Source organism: Dendrobates tinctorius, unplaced genomic scaffold (assembly GCF_039654945.1).
Source record: "Dendrobates tinctorius isolate UK_male_01 unplaced genomic scaffold, ASM3965494v1 ptg000158l, whole genome shotgun sequence".
In the NCBI taxonomy this organism is placed as follows: domain Eukaryota; kingdom Metazoa; phylum Chordata; class Amphibia; order Anura; family Dendrobatidae; genus Dendrobates; species Dendrobates tinctorius.
The window spans coordinates 26441000-26458815 of NW_027361825.1; the positions used below are offsets into that span (position 1 = coordinate 26441000).

At 42.3% G+C, this 17816-nt stretch overlaps 1 protein-coding gene across 1 annotated transcript in view; it reads right to left on the reverse strand.

The window, feature by feature from the left end:
• AXL (AXL receptor tyrosine kinase) overlaps positions 1 to 17816 on the reverse strand; it is a 117682-nt gene that overhangs the window by 84070 nt on the left and 15796 nt on the right. Inside the window, exon 5 of the mRNA XM_073549159.1 lies at positions 13359 to 13561. Within this exon, the coding sequence (XP_073405260.1) occupies positions 13359 to 13455 (97 nt within the window). The 5' untranslated portion in view covers positions 13456 to 13561. The remainder of the gene's footprint in view (positions 1 to 13358; positions 13562 to 17816) is intronic.

Below are 17816 nucleotides of genomic sequence, written 5' to 3' on the forward strand. Positions count from 1 at the left end.
CTTCTCCTTTCCTGGAGGACTTGTTTGCCCCTTTTCTTTTCCAGGAAGATTTGACTGTCCCATCTTTTTAAAGGAAGATGTGTTTGCCCCTACTCCTTTCCAGGAGGATGCGTTTGCCCCTTCACTTTTTCATGACCCTTTGGTTGATTCCCTATCCTTGTTTTTTTACTCAGTATTCATACAATTTCTTAGATCTGGTGTGACCAACTAAGGTTGTTCCACTAGCTACAGGACATAAACCCTTTATTTAAACAACATTTTAGAAAGGGTTTTAGAGGGCTGGATCCCCATATTGGTTTCTTATCTATCAACCATGTGGCATAGATGCTAAGGACTTAACTTGTCCATTACATAGTCAACTAGTTTCAAGGAAATAAATCACTTATCATATGGTGGCACTATTGGGAACTTGAGCACTTACTGCTAGGTCCCTCTAAAGATTACAAGTGATTGATGAGGGTCACACATTAGAGCCCTAACTTCAGTGGTAGCTCATTTAAACTACAGTATAACATAATTACAGTACTGACTATATCTGTAAAAAAATATAAGGGAAGCATATAATGTACATGGCCCTCATCATCATCATATATAAATATATATAAAACAATTTAGGAAAAGGTCTCATATATAAAAACAACTGTTGGCTTAATCGATAATTCTCTCCCCTGACACTAATTAGCTGAGGGAGAGTCTGGAGGCTCCCATGTACATCGGATTGTTCTGATGAAAATTGTTGGTTTGGCCTACTTGTATATACGTTTGACCGCCTTAAATTCCCATTTACTAAGAGCCTACATTGTCCATCAACTACACAATCAATTGATAACAAGGAAAAAGTGCAATGCTTTATTTCTCCTGTGGGGGCACTGTAGGGAACGTGAGCCCTTGCTTATTACAGGTTGACTTTACACATGCAGATGAGGGACACCCTTAGGTCTCATTACGGAGTAGGAACAGTACAAAATAAGGACAGAATTGTACTACGGTGCTAAAGAATTATAGGCAAAGGATCATAGACCTGGCCTTCAACATCAACATCTAAATACAAAAACAGCTTTTTAGAGGATAACTATGAATCCTTAATGTACTCTTATACATGACATAGCAGTCGAATGAACTGATCTTTCTTTCACCTGACATTAATTTGTTGGGGTTTCCTTTTCCAAGAATGTCAGATGATTGGCCGTTACCAAAGAAAATGGTGGATTTGGCCTAATTGTGTAGGGGGTTCTTTCATACGCATTTGCCCACCATGGGGAATGTAGAGCAGGGTAGGGAATTAGTACAAGACCCAATTTTCAATATTACTGCTGTGGTTGGCAGTTGAACGTAGTACATTAAGGAGTCCCAAAGGTCGGTCAGGCACGTATGAGTAGATCAGTACTATAAATAATGTTAGGGGAACCTTCGGTTTAGTTTTACCTCTGGACCTAATTATTTTTGTGTATTCCACAGCAAAATAAATAACCTTTACATACAGTATTTCCTTATCTATCAAAATGGATTTCACAAATTCTTTGACGCTATCTACTGTTCTTAATAAAAATCAGAGGCCTTCCTTCATAAGTAATAATATTTTCCATCCATGGTGCAGGCAGTCTATTTGAGAACAAGTTATCCCTGTATCTTTGCAGACTCCAAGACCAACAATGAGAAAAACTGAGATTTAAGAAATAATGCTGAAAGTCAGAGGCATGCGATGTACCCAAATAAGGTAGACTGATGACTGGTTGAGGTTGCACGAAGAGCCCCTTAACCAGGAGGCCTCTGACTAATAGCAGCCTGAGATTATAGTGAGTTGATTAAATTAATGATTTCAGAAGAAATGACTAATGATTATGAGATGCTGCTGTGACACAAGTGGGTGAGAGTGCTCTGGTAGGAGAGACAGCTTTGATGGAGAAAATGTAAACAATTTCAGTCTGATGAGAACTTGACCGCAGCTAAACTGGCCAATACTAGTGGTCTGTGAGACATCTGACTATCTTCAAAGCACTTGCCCAAATGCATCGGCATCATTACAGGAGCAACTAGACTTCTTTTATTGAATTTTCTATCTCTTTTGTACAATACATTGAGCAGATATACTATACAGACAAAAGTATTAGGACACCCACACATCCCACCTACAAGAGATTTCATGACCTCCCATACTACATCCATAGACATTAATATGGAGTTGGTCTTCCCTTTTGCAGCTATTACAGCTCACAATCTTCTGGGAAGGTTTACTACAAAATTTTGGAGATGTCTGGGGGGATTTTTGCACTTTTATCCAGAAGAGAATAAGATCAGACACAGATGTTGGAGGAGAGGCTGGGCTCGCAATCTCCATGCTAGTTCATCCCAAAGGTGTTGGATAGGGTTCAAGTCAGGGCTCTGTGTGGCTGGTCATGTTCTTCCATCAAACTCCTCCCAGCTATGCCAGGACCTTGTGGACTGGGCACAGTCATGGGGAATAGAAAAGGGCCTTCCCTAAATTGTTGCAACAAAGTTGGAAGTGATGATGCTGATCTTTCAAAAACGACTCAATAATATTATGTAACGGACTGGGTGGTGGAACCACTGTGACATGATCTGCGGAGAGCCTGGAGGGGTGTGACTAGGTTCCTCAACAAGTCTAACCTTAGATGCTTGTTGGCTGGTGATACTGCGATCTATGGAGGGACGTGGGAGATGGAACAAGGTGCTACACCAGGACTGACCTCGGGTCGATGGTATCTGACCCCCAAGGGACAGGTGGCAGGAATGGCCATGAACTGTTGACTTAACAAGTACTGATGGATACTGATGGGCACTACTGGTATCCTGACAGGCTGGTACTGATGGGCACGACTGATAAACAGGCAGGCAGACTGATGTGCAGGTCAGGTATACTGGGATACGAGCACTGTGACCTGAGAACTTGCAAGCATGTTAGAAACAAACTACAACGTTGCACAGGCACCTCCATGCAGGTGCAGGTGCCTTAAATAGTACTTATCTCCCAGCCATTGGCTGGGAACACTTTATGATGGTGCGCTTGCGACCCCTTTAAGAAGGGAGCATGCGTGTGCCCTAAGCACAATGCTCTGGGATCTGTGCGCAGTGCTCACACCCCGGACATCATCAGCAGGAGAAGAGTGCATAAGTGCTGACCATGGTGATGAGTGAATCAGCGTCTCTGCTGGGTAATGGAGGCAGAGATGCTGGCGCTACACATTATCCTTCCTGTAGACTGTACAGCGGGCATGATGCAGTCAGGCAGATAACGTTCTCCTGGCATCCACCAAACCAAGACTTGTCCAACAGACACTGGATAACGACAAACAGACACTGCACAGAACACATTCAAGTGGTGGTGGCTTTACACCACTCCATCCAACACTGGGCACTGTGCCTGGTGATGTAAGCAGCTGATTGTTCACGAAGCTACTGGTGGGGGCGCAGTGTTTGTGCTGATGTTGATACCAGAGGAGGTTTGGACTCTGCAGGTATGGAGTCAGCAGAGCGTTGGTGACTTTTCTGCACTCTGCTCCTCAGCCCTCAGTCCCCTGGTCTATAACATTACGTGTTCTCTACTAAGAGGTCCAGCGCCTGCACACTGCAGTACTCTGCTCTGCCCTCAACAGGGCAGTGCGCCTGCGCCAGGGCTGCAATGGGAAGCAAAGAAGAGGACCTCATAGCTAGAAGATGGGAGGCGCCGGACTGGACCGAGACACCCTCCGGACCCGGATCGCCCCTGGGTGAGTATAATATAACTAGTTTTTCTTCTCTTTCAGGTAACATCGGGGGCTTATCTACAGCATTCTGTAATGCTGTAGATAAACCCCTGATGGCGGTGGCCGCATCTTATATACGAAAAAACAGGTGACAGTTTCCCTTTAAGAGATGCAGAGCAGACTGTAATGCCTGAGGGACACACAGCTACAAGTGGACCAATTTATTCTGAAGTTGGAAATATAGTTATTTCTGAGCGACTGTTTCCCTGGAGTGACATATTCACTCACTCGTACAAAATGTGGGTTTTCAACATTCTATTTTCAGAATTTTTGAAAAACTATGTGTAACGTCGGACAGCTTTGTCCCCATTAGCACATGTTGTCTGGCTCCTATTTAGGAGTTTTATTTTCTTATACAAAGATGTAAAATTCCGTGCTGAATTATTTCTTAATATTACTGGGAGACCTGTTATAATTTCTTACTCATTTTTATAATGACAGTTGATCCTTTTTTCTAATTCAAAGCCGGAACTGATTAGTTACGAAGCTGCACGCCACAAGTCCGTTAACTGTACAGTGCCCACAGCCGGTCACGGCACATCCATCCCCTACTCAAATCAATAGCAGGCAGATGTGCAGTACCCGACCTTGGCCACTATGCCGTCGAATGATGTGTGATGTGCAGCTTGGTAAATAAGTTGTTGTGGCTCACGACAACTTCGGGAACATCAGTTTGGTAGGGGTGTCGGATGTCGCACCCCCACCAATCAGACATTGATGACCTATCCTTAGGATCATCATCAATTGTAAAGTCCCAGACAACTAATTTAAAAAAAACCCAGGTCCTCTGGTGCATCATCTCTGGGTCCAGTGAGGAGTCTCTGCCAATGCTCCCGATGTTTGTTACAGTCACCTTGACAGTGCTGCAGCCAATCAGTGAGCTTACCGGCTCTGCCTGAGTAGATAGCACAAGCTTCTAAGAGCCGCTGAACCCACTAATTGGTCGCAGTGCTGTCGTGGTGATGTTAGCGCTCCAAAAAATAACATACACTGGGAGCAGCGGCAGAGGTTTAGTGCTGGACTAGGGAAGGGGAAATATAGCGCTAGATAATAGGAAGATTTTCCGAAATAAAAAACCCCGTTTTCATGAATCAGAATTGTCTGACTCCAGCACATCTCCTCATCCAGACTGGCGTGAATAATGTTGGTCTTGATGAATTGAGCTGTTTAGCATTATAGAGACATGGCAGAAGGTTTGGACAATAATGGTGGCACTCATCTGAGCATCTGAGTGCTGGCTGCTTTCTTCCAAGACTGAAGTCTAGCGGCATAATGATCTTGGTCACTAAGTACTCAGCTGAAATCTTGTCTCAAATCTGCTTTTAACACATCCTAATAACGTGGATGGGGTTAAAACCTGTGGTATATCAGGCAACCGTCAGACTATGGTAAGCCGGAGGGTGAAACAGGAAGAAGGCCAAGTGGCACATTGACATCACTTCATCATGCCATATGTGCTAGGTTGACTACCTCTAGCTGGCGGATCAGATGAGGTATGGAAGTACTGCTATATAGGGGCACAGAGGGGACACTAGTAATATATGGAGGCACAAAGTGGCATTATTAAATTGTGAGCTACAACGGGACATCGATAACATATTGTGGCAAAAGGGGACAATAATAAGGTGAGGTAAAGGAGCATTAACATAGGGTGGCACAAAGGGGCAACGCCTCACTGCCACTGATAATATTGATATACATTCATATACACAGTATATATAAGCATATATACATTAACATTATATATTTCAGTTTATTTGAGTTTTTTAGTAAAAAAATATGGTATATAGATTTTAGTAGCGGCATCGGCGCATCCACTTTAGCAAACGAAGAGTGGTAGCTCTTAGCTGAGCACTTTTATTCCTTTATTTTGGAAGTCTTAACACCTGCATTCCCACCAATGGGAAATTCTAACAAGTCTTTATGGCGCACCTACATTTTTGTGAGGGAAGTCACTTTTTAAGATCTTACCACCTACGTTTAACGAACACCTGTCTCTATGGCCCCTCTGTTTTGAGAGTTGGGACATTAATACAATCTTTTAATCATTTCAAGAAAAGGTGGTTCACATTCCTGAATTTTGACTCAATATTTTGCCATTTGCCAGGATGTGAATAACTTCCTAAATCTATGAAACCGAAAACAATTGGAGCAACGTTGGCCAACAATCCCTCAAAAAGCCCATAAAGAAAAGAGGGCATTGCTTGCCAAAGGGATCAGTGACTCATAGTCATCATTAAAATATTTAGGATTTTTTTAATATCCTACTTCTGCCATTGTGTTATAGAGATAGACGATGAACGGCGTAAATTGTCTGATAATGATTGCTACCATCAGGGCAGGATTAGAGGGTTGTGTGACACAGGACACTTTATGGAGATGAGTTTTATATCTCAGTAGTGAATGAAATTTACAAGACCAAAAAAAATGTTTTCATGTTAATAAAGGCAGTGCTATATGGTTGATCTATAGGTGATCCATTTTTTTGTGCACCCATAGACTTAAAGAAGTTGTCCACTACTTGGACAACCCCTTCTCATACTTCACTCTTGGTCCCAATAAAATAAAAAAGCTTACACTCACTTCACGTGAACATAGTCTTGGGCCGTGAAAATCGTTCCGATTATGCTAATCACGTTGCAATCAGAGTTTGATCGAATTTTCTCAGAGGTGGAGAAAAAAAAAAGTTTCTTCACCTTCTCTAAATCGGACCCATAGAGATAAATAGGTGAGTGTCATCTGATTCTTGGAATCAAATTGTGCATGCTGCGATTTAGTCAGTCTGAGGAAAAAATTTATGGTGCACGGCCCTATAGACTATCATGGGGTTGAGTGTTAGCAGTCAAAACGACTGATAGCACTTCTCAAATTAGTATGATTGTGTACACAAACCCTGATTTGTGGTGGTCACACACCTTGGCTGCCAGATCATCTGCAGTGACCATTTATGTTAATGTGTCTTTTGAAACTGTACAGGACACTCACTCATAACGCAAGCCAAGTTTACTTTTGTTTTTTTTTTTCATCTACTAGTTCTTTACCCACTATTATGACTATAGCTAAGTTCACTTTAGACCTTTTATTACCGACTGAATGGAAAATTATATGGAAGAAAGACTTCTATGCAGAATTACTCCGAAGCCTAATCCGGCCCCTTCCAGCCTACATTGGTCATACATGAATGAAATCTACAGGTTATGTTAATGATCATATATATGGTAAATGAAAAATGATCCACAGTACAGACTGGTTTGGTGACATTGAGCTATGTGACGGGAACATAACACACTGGTGACTTACACGCTGCTTCTATTATTCTACCACAAAGGATCAATCAAAGCCAATTGTTGGCTGGTTGCTATGGGTAACTTTTTATTATCCTTTAATGCTTGCAAGAAACAATACAGAAAATGTATTTATTCTCATTGGGCCTCGTCCAAATGGAGGGCACGGTACAAAAAACACTCAAGCGCTGGGGAGAGCACTGCTCTGACAAGGTCTGGTTGCCCAACGGATTTGCTCTATCGACATACCAGAAAGACAAAATAATCTCTGTCCAGAAGATACAGTAGTTCCCAGGGTCACAGTCCCTCCACCGTTCATCATACAGCGTGCCCGGAACATAGCACAATGAACCCGTTATTCAGAACGACAGGAGCCCTTGAAAATGCATTACACATTGTGCGACAGAAATAATTTCTTGTCAGCCAATATAATATTAGGTATTTGTGGACAACATCATTAGAAGGCTGAGGTTGAGCAGATGAAAGCCTTCCACAGAATAGCTGAAGGTCTGACCAATGAGACAAAAACAGATCACAATATTTGGGGAGCTGTAGCATTTGAGCATGCACACTGCCACTACATTCAAAGTCTATAAGACTGATGGAGATTGCTGTAGTCATCAGTCACATAGACTTTGAATAAAGTGGCATTATGCAATGCAAAACTGCTACTTCATTTAAACAGATGGCTTAGGAGCCCCAGTCTCATAATCAATGGGGGTCCCTGAAACCAGGTTCCCACTGATCAAACACTTTTTATTACAATGCTGTGGATTAATGATAAATTCAGTTGTTTATTAACTTTGGATCTTGTAACAACCCTTTCATACTGTGCATAAACATTACATAAAAATTCACTGAACCTGCTAATATTGAAGAGACCAGATGACTATCTTTGGGGACCTCCCATCTCCCACCTCGACAGACATTGTGAGGCTAAGGGTACTGTGGCGCCCCTGAGGGTTCAGTCACCACAGAGGTACTGCACTTCCTCCTGAGGTGTGGTACCCCACCATTCAGGTAAGGTGGAGACACCTGACCACGCTCCAACACCTGCATCCCACACAACATAGTAGTGTAGTAAAGCACCCTTTGATGGCTCCCTGCTTGGAATACGAAGCGTGCTGGGAGGCGGGTGGAGTTTAGTTAGCATCAAAAGAGCGGGAAGAGTTTAGGATTTGGTCAGTCTGACAGAGTCAGAGGAAGAGTGAAGATCCCCTGAGTGGGATGGATGAAGGAAGTGCTGCAGCCGACCTCAGTGACCTGGGTCCGTTGGCACAGGAAAGGAACATTGATAGAAAGCCTGACTCTCTCCATAAGAAAGAAGGATTAGTACGGAACATAAGGAGAGGAGGACTAAGGATCAGGGTTAGAGAAGAACCCTTCCCAAGTTCACAGTGCAAGGCCGGGGTCCGGTCCCCGAGGTTGTATGGTTTAGTCATGCAGCAGACACCGGAGGAATAGAAGTTGTCACCACTTTATTCCCACACAAGACTTGGGGGCACAACAGCAACGAGAATGAACCGGGACTTAGTAGCGAGAAGTCCCCGAAGCAGGCTACAGCTGTCTGCCGTACAAGTTGAGTTCATAGGAACATCTGACAGGAGGAACTCCAGTGTAACTCAGTACTGTGAGCACTTCACTATAGGCGCAAAAAGGGAGACGTTCAGAAAAGGCACATATGTTGGCGGAGCGTTGGAAAGGAGTACTTCATCTTGTCTGGAGGTTGGCTGAGCCCCTGACCCGGAGGACACGGCACTGAGGCGGGCACCTGTACCTGCAACAGACTGTGAGTAAAGCTTTGTAACTACATGCCCTGGTGTCCTCCACTTATTCCTGCGTCAACACATCTAGCACTGCACCATCCATGTCTCTCTCCCCTATCTCTTCATCTACACTGCCCTGGGACTACTGCCCTACCTGTGGAGGGCCACAACATCATTGCTGCACCACACCATCTGCCCCATAGGATCTGTCTGCAGCGTCGGCTTAACATCTTCATTGCCGAACACCACAGGTGGCGTCACGAATCATTCACTAATAAACTTTAATCATCATCCACACGTTCAACATTCCCCTTTTACAATGGACGCCCAGGGCCACGGACCGGGCCACAGCTACCTTGACATCTCCCACTGAAGCCAACGGGCCCGGTACAGAGTACCCCGCCGCCCTGGGTGCGAGGGCGATCCAGTACCGTTACACTTAGCGATGCACCAGCCATCCCGACAATGATACGACCTCGTAAGGATCGCTGGTGCATCGCTAAATGGTCGCTAGTGAGCTGTCAAGCAGACAGATATACTCACCGACGCAGCAGCGATCCAGCGATCCATACAACAACCTCGGCAGTCGTTGGTATCTTGTCACACAGCGGCTATTCAGACGACTCCCGTCTGCATCCATGAGTTCTGCGTCACCAACGAGGTCGCTCGTTGGCGTCAAACACTGCGATGCACACTGGCCAGCGGGACACCAACGATGAAAAAATGGCCCAGGCCATTCAAGCACGATCAGCGAAATCGCAGCGGGGGCCCGGTCGCCGCTGCGTGTCACATGTAGGTTAAAAACACATGAGCCATGCACAAAAGTGAACAAGTCGGTAGGACAGTGTTCACACCACCCAAAGACTGAAACACAAAAAACACAGTATAACAAACGTGCAAAAATACTCTGTTGTAAAACATCGGGCATTGCCTTTCTGAATCCTGCTCATATAGGTACTGTTCACATGATCAGGTTTTAAATACATTAGATAGGACCGCTCTAAGATGGGCGCAATGAGCCCCATTGTCGGGCGCATCGCGAAACACATGCCGTTAAGTGGTATGCGTTTGCGATGTGCCGTCATTCGCTGACGGAGCCTCAGACGCGGCCTGCAGCGTCTGAGGCTCCGTCACTGCTAGCACAGATGAATCATCTGTGGTAGCACAGATGAGTCATCTGCGCTAGCGGGTATAGCATAACGCGATCATGTTATGCAATACCGTTAGCAACCCGTCAACGCTATGCGTTGAACAGGCTGCTAAAACGTTATGTGAACCTAGCCTTATATATATATTTTTTACAACAAAGTATTTTTGCATGTTTGTTATACTGTGTTTTTTGTGCGTGTCACATGTAGCGAGATCGCTGTTGCATCACAAAATGGGTGATGCTTCAGCGATCTCGCTATGTGAGAAAGGGCCTTAAAGAAGGGTTGTTGGTCCTTTTGTATCCCTCAAGATAAGGGACCAGGAGCAGCTCTCTCAATATTGAGAAAGAGAATATGATTGGGGTCATCTAGAGGAATGGATATTCAATTATATCTATTGAAGGAGCATGCGTGCATTTACTTTGGCATAGGGACAAAAATTGGAATGTTTTGGAATGTTTGGGAGGGAGCACAGCAGGCATTAGGCTACATTAGCACATAGGTGAAGGCTTCATCATCCCATACAAAAGGACCGAATTTTTTTGTGTCAGGCGTCATCTTAGTTGCATATTAAGGTCCATTTAAATGGACTGACCGGTGGCTGATTGGTGGTCAATTGACTGCCTGTTTACACAGGCAGACCAAAGCAAATTATGCATATTGACTGATCTACATTAATTCTCGCAGTTCACATAGGCTGTTTTTAAAGGACGAGGAGCCTCCGAGAACAATGATCTTTTACGTTGCCAAAAAAAAAAAACATTTCACCTGATGGATGAGTGCTTTGCTCATTCATCTGGTGATCGTCAGACCATTTATTTGGTAAAATAACTGCTAAACAAATGTTTTTATCAACACTTGTTAATGATTATATTGCCCGTTTTGATGCATTTCCTTTTTCTCCTCCGTTTTTCTTCACTGAAGTGAGAAAACGCTTAACTTTTTTTATCCATTGACTCATGGTTCAATGACAAACAGGTGAAACTCTGAAGTACAAAGACTTCAGACAGTCATCCTCTTTATATGGATCCAAGTAGACTTTAAAATCTGATACGCAAAACCTATGAGAATAGGACATGCTCTGAGTCTCTAGGACTGGAGACACACATCCCTTATCAATGCTGAGGTGTATATGGATCAATGAAACTTTAAGGGTCCAAGAAAATAGACAGCACTAGGACGTGTCACAAGGATGTGGAAATGCAGCCCAAATCATGCATTTCTTATAAGCTTGAACAAGAGGTCATCAGGTTTGGGACAACTTTTTGTAGAATGCATACATGATTGAGTTAGATTCCAATTTTTTGATTAGTTTGTTGGTAATGGAAAGTTTTTCATTAATGAGTTAACCAGGCTTATGATATTATTGCCCTAGTCTAAGGTCATCAATATCAGATTGGTGAGGGTCTGACATGCAACACCACCACAGATCAGCTATTTTCAGCTCAGGCAATGGATGGATGAAATAGTGAATAGTAACTGATCTGTAGTTCTCGGCAATGTCTACATCAGAGAGAACGATTTTATACTGATCAAGTGCCCCTTACTGTTTACATATAGCTGCTGTCAAAGCAGAAAACAGCTGATCAGTGGAGGTCTTGGTTGTCAGACCACCAGTCTGATATGGTTTATCTATTCTAATGACAGCCCTTGGACAATGACTTTAATAGATCTTAAAATATATGCAACTGAAAATTAGGTATGTTGAAATCTAACCATAACTTCCACCATCAAAGGACAGTTGGGAGGCCCAATCACTTATCTAATGAGCATGGTCAGTTTTTGGAGCTAGTCAAGCATTTGCTTAATTTTTCTTTTACTTTATTTTATGACAAACAATACAAAATTCCTACATACAAACCAGAGTGACACATTTATACTTTTTACTTCCTATCTAAAATGTGTATGATGATGCCGGTTGCCAGACATCACTGTGCCTTGAGAATAAATCAGAACAGAGCACCATCTGCATAGAATTAGTATGATCTCCCCAAGCTTGTTTCGTTGTTTTTTTTTTAGGTCTTAGGTTGAATGTTAATTTCGATACAAATAACCTTGTTGGCCTTAGTTCGTAAGCTAAGCATATTACATTGCAAGCCCCACTGGGGCCAACCGAATGAGAACATCTGTGTACAAAGCATATGGGTGCCATACAAATAATTACACAAAAAAGTAAAGACATGAGCAATAATTTAGAAGCTACACAAACCTATCCACTGGTTCACAAATATATGGACAATCAAGCTCCTTACACGACCCTATACGTCAAAATATCCTTTTGGAAGCCAAATAGGATGAAAAGTTTATCAAGTCCAAGAAAGGAGCAAAATGCCTTGAAGAACTCTAATGAAGAGTGATTTTTTTTGAGAAAAGAAATGTTCTTTTGAGATTAATCACTACCCATACTTGTCCCTTGGGGGCATACACCTGTATATATGTCAACATTAACCTTTATAGGACAGGTTGTTTGAAACCCATTTTTCATGATTGTCTACCTGCATCTATGAGAAGGATCTAAAACATCTGAGGAGAACACAAGACAAGAGTCATCTATCAACTGCATTAGGAAGAGGTCTGAGTCCTGATATCTACATGTGCAGAGATTCTTTTCGGTTGGACATCGGTAATAAGATATCTATCCATTCAAATAATTGCACACCAGTTTGTTTGGAGGTCTGGAAAATGACTCACTGACTAAAGGTGTTGGTGTGACAACTCTAAGACAAAGATTATGGTGACTGCTCTGAACTTAAAGACTCTGTATTAGATTGTAATGAGAGATCTGCGCTTTGATACCCTTATATTAGAAGGCGATAGATACACTCAATAAGTAAGACATGAGTTTGTATACTGTTTGTTTACTGAGTTTGTATATTAGGCACAAGGTATGACTTAAGGGGGTGGGTAAAGGTGTGTGTTATGTCATCTGTATATTATTATTATTATTATAGCGCCATTTATTCCATGGCGCTTTACATGTGAGGAGGGGTATATATAATACATACAAGTACAGTAATCTTAAACAATACAAGTTACGACTGGTACAGGATGAGAGAGGATCTATATATGAGCTATATTAGAGGATTGTGAGTCTTTTTTTGTATTGGGATGTCTATACTTAGTTGGCATGCACATATTTCTGCACTTTGATAAAATCCTGTTACAAATTTTGCAAAAAATTGGCAATTCTTAGTCGACAATCATGTAGTAATATGAGACCTGTATCCAGTAATCTGTTTTTTGAGAAGGTGAAATGTCTAGATTCTGCTGTCTGTTTTGGGATGAGGTGAGTCTCTTTAAGGAGGGTGGTCTCCTCTGTTTGTCTAGCTCTCAGAAAACACATTCTTCTCATTGTTTCTCTGATAATCAGTAGACAATAGACTTGTCTGTACTCACCATTATGTGCAAAAACAGTTCCCAAGGTTCCCAAGAGAAGCAGCACTCCAGACATCAGTCTCATCCTGAAGATGACAAGTCCCTTCCAAATTCCCATAGGACACTACAAGATGTTAAGATGTTAACTTCACATCTGAGCAAAATAGTCAGTCCCGGAAAAAAATCTTACCGAGTCAAAAATATCCAAACTTCCCGATTGTCACCTATTTTCCAACAACAATGCGAAACGTTGAAATCCCACAAGAAGTAATCAGGTCACATAGAACAGAAAACAAAATCAAATAAATATCCTCTACAAAAATAAATAAAGCTTAAAAACTGAAAAATGTAAAAGGAAGAAATAAACTTTGAAAAGTTAACTTTCCTCAAAGACAGGCAAAGTCCACAGAGTAGTTGAGGAAAGTGAGTTGGGAAGTGCATGTTAAGGGGCGGGAGAGTGAGAGGGAAGGATTGTCTCTCTAGTTTTGGAGGCTGCCCCTCCATTTGTGACTCACACACCCACTGTAAGACTTTGTAAAATACAGGAGGGGGAACATTCCTTTGTAGAAGCTCATGCTACTCAGAAAAGGAGCAGTAAGTAAAAGAGAAAGGGAGCTCACAGGGGCCAGCTGTGCTCACCAGCTATACAGGTCATACACAATAGAAGTTCCCAAAACATTCCCAGGTATAATTGGACGTTCTGGGCAATGAGCCCCAATGGGCACCGGGAATGATGAGAGTGAATACAATTTATGTGATGAAAAGGTTTAAATAATGAGCAAATATATCAGAAGACGGAAAGACAGGCTAGTTCAAAATGAGAGTCAAGAACTGTGTTGAAAAACACCATAGACATACAACATAAGATAGTCTAAAAAATAAAAAATGTAGCATAAATATAATCGTACAGCAAAACTGAAAATAAAATTTTTTATTACCATTGTGTTTTTATGATTAATTTTATGCAACTTTTTCAAATGTATTTTATGCTGCATCTGTTGGATGCTTATACAGTCATGGCCAAAAGTATTGACACCCCTGCAATTCTGTCAGATAATACTCAGTTTCTTCTGAGGAAGCATGAGCAATCTCAAGGCTACAAGTCCATCTCCAAAGACCAGAATGTTCCTGTGTCTACCGTGCGCAGTGTCATCAAGAAGTTTAAAGCCCATGGCACTGTGGCTAACCTCCCTAGATGTGGACGGAAAAGAAAAATTGACAAGCGATTTCAATGCAAGATTGTGCGGATGTTGGATAAAGAACCTCGACTAACATCCAAACAAGTTCAAGCTGCCCTGCAGTCCAAGGGTACAACAGTGTCAACCCGTACTATCCATCGGCGTTTGAATGAAAAGGGACTGTATGGTAGGAGACCCAGGAAGACCCCACTTCTTACTCCGAGACATAAAAAAGCCAGGCTGGAGTTTGCCAAAACTTACCTGAAAAAGCCTAAAGCGTTTTGGAAGAATGTTCTCTGGTCAGATGAGACAAAAGTAGAGTTTTTTGGGCAAAGGCATCAACATAGAGTTTACAGGAGAAAGAAGGAGGCATTCAAAGAAAAGAACACGGTCCCTACAGTCAAACATGGCGGAGGTTCCCTGATGTTTTGGGGTTGCTTTGCTGCCTCTGGCACTGGACTGCTTGACCGTGTGCATGGCATTATGAAGTCTGAAGACTACCAACAAATTTTGAAGCATAATGTAGGGCCCAGTGTGAGAAAGCTGGGTCTCCCTCAGGGGTCATGGGTCTTCCAGCAGGACAATGACCCAAAACACACTTCAAAAAGCACTAGAAAATGGTTTGAGAGAAAGCACCGGAGACTTCTAAGGTGGCCTGCAATGAGTCCAGACCTGAATTCCATAGAACACCTGTGGAGAGATCTAAAAATGGCAGTTTGGAGAAGGCACCCTTCAAATATCAGGGACCTGGAGCAGTTTGCCAAAGAAGAATGGTCTAAAATTCCAGCAGAGCATTGTAAGAAACTCATTGATGGTTACCGGAAGCGGTTGGTCGCAGTTATTTTGGCTAAAGGTTGTACAACCAAGTATTAGGCTGAGGGTGCCAATACTTTTGTCTGGCCCATTTTGGGAGTTTTGTGTGAAATGATCAATGTTTTGCTTTTTGCTTCATTCTCTTTTATGTTTTTTCATTTAAGACAAATTAAATGAAGACAATAATACCAAAGAATTTGTGTTTGCAATCATTTTCAGGAAGAAACTGAGTATTATCTGACAGAATTGCAGGGGTGTCAATACTTTTGGCCACAACTGTATATATATATATATATATCGTAAGTTGGTTACCAGTCAGTGATTCAAACCAGTTTTAACTGCTTTGAACAGGCACTCACAACTGTTCCAAGCAGATAAAACGGGTTTGAAACACTGACTGGTAACCAACTTCCGATTTTACTTAAAAAAACGCTTTGTTCCAAATAATTTACACAGCACTGTATCTGTATATATACTAGCTGAAGAGCCTGGCATTGCCCTGGCATAGTAACTAACTGTGGTCAGTTATAACAAATTATAGTGATTAAATTGCACATAAAAACATTTCACATCATATATTCAACACTACAGATTTGCAACACAAATTAACAAAATGATTACCTAAGTATTGATAGTTTTTTATTTTCAACTCACTCAAGAACCTTTGGATAAACAACATTTTTGCTTTTTCCTTTCGTTGCAAAGATGAACAGATTTTTGGCAGTTCCAACTCTTGAACAGACCACGTAAAGTTGACCATGAGAAAAGCATGGAGATTGCAAATTGATCCCTACTGCTTTCAAGGACTGTCCCTGAGCCTTGTTAATGGACATTGCAAATGCCAGTCGAAGTGGAAAATGGAGGCGTTAAAAATCAAAAGGCAAATCAGATGGAATGAGTGGAATTTTTGGAATGAAAATGTCCTCTCCTTTGGCACATCCTGTTGTTGAGCTGTGTATCTAATCCTATCCTGTGTGATACAGTCTGCTGTGCATCTAATCCCGTCTTGTGTGATACTGCTTGCTGAGCTGTGCATCTAACCCTATCCTGTGGGATACTGTCTCCTGAGCTGTGTACCTAATCCTATCCTGTGTGATACTGTCTCCTGAGCTGTGCATCTAATCCTATCCTGTGTGATACTGACTGCTGACCTCTATATCTAATCCTGTCCTGTGTGATACTGTCTGTTGACCTGTGTATCTAATCCTATCCTGTGTGATATTGGGCTGTGTACCTAATCCTATCCTGTGATACAGTCTGCTGAACCATGTATCTAATCCTATCCTGTGTGACACTGATAGGTTGTGTATCTAATCCTATCCTGTGTGATACTGTCTGCTGAGCTGTGTATCTAATCCTATCCTGTGTGATAGTCTGCTGAACCGTGTATCTAATCCTATCCTTTGTGATACTGTCTGCTGACCTGTGTATCTAATCCTATCCTGTGTGATACTGTCTGCTGAGCCATGTATGTAATCCTATCCTGTGTGATACAGTCTGCTGAACCGTGTATCTAATCCTATCCTGTGTGTTATTGTCTGCTAACCTGTGTGTCTAATCCTATCCTGTGTGATGCTGTCTATTGAGCCATGTATCTAATCCTATCCTGTGTGGTACTGTCTGCTAAGCCGTGTATCTAATCATATCCTATGTGATACTGTCTGCTGAGCTGCGTATCTAATCCTATTCTGTGTGATACTGCCTGCTGAGCCGTGTATCTAATCCTATCCTGTGTGATACTGTCTGCTGAAACAAGTATCTAATCCTATCCTGTGTGATACTGTCTATTGAGCCATGTATCTAATCTTATCCTGTGTGATACTGTCTGCTGAGCAGTGTATCTAATCCAATCTTGTGTGATACTGTCTGCTGAGCCGTGTATCTAATCCTATCCTGTGTGTTACTGTCTGCTGAACTGTGTATCTAATCCTATCCTGTGTGTCTGCTGAACTGTGTATCTAATCCTATCCTGTGTGATACTGTCTGCTGAGCCATGTATGTAATCCTATCCTGTGTGATACTGACTGCTGAGCTGTGTATCTAATCCTATCCTGTGTGATACTATCTGCTGAGCAGTGTATCTAATCCTATCCTGTGTGATACTGTTTGCTGAACCTTGTATCTAATCCTATCCTGTGTGATACTATCTGCTGAGCAGTGTATCTAATCCTATCTTGTGTGTTACTTTCTGCTGACCCGTGTATCTAATCCTATCCTGTGTGATACTGACTGTTGAGCTGTGTATCTAATCCTATCCTGTGTGATACTGACTGCTGAGCCGTGTATCTAATCCTATCCTGTGTGATACTGACTGCTGAGCCGTGAATCTAATCCTATCCTGTGTGATACGGACTGCTGAGCCGTGTATCTAATCTTATCCTGTGTGATACTGACTGCTGAGCTGTGTATCTAATCCTATCCTGTGTGTTACTGTCTGCTGAACTGTGTATCTAATCCTATCCTGTGTGTTACTGTCTGCTGAACTGTG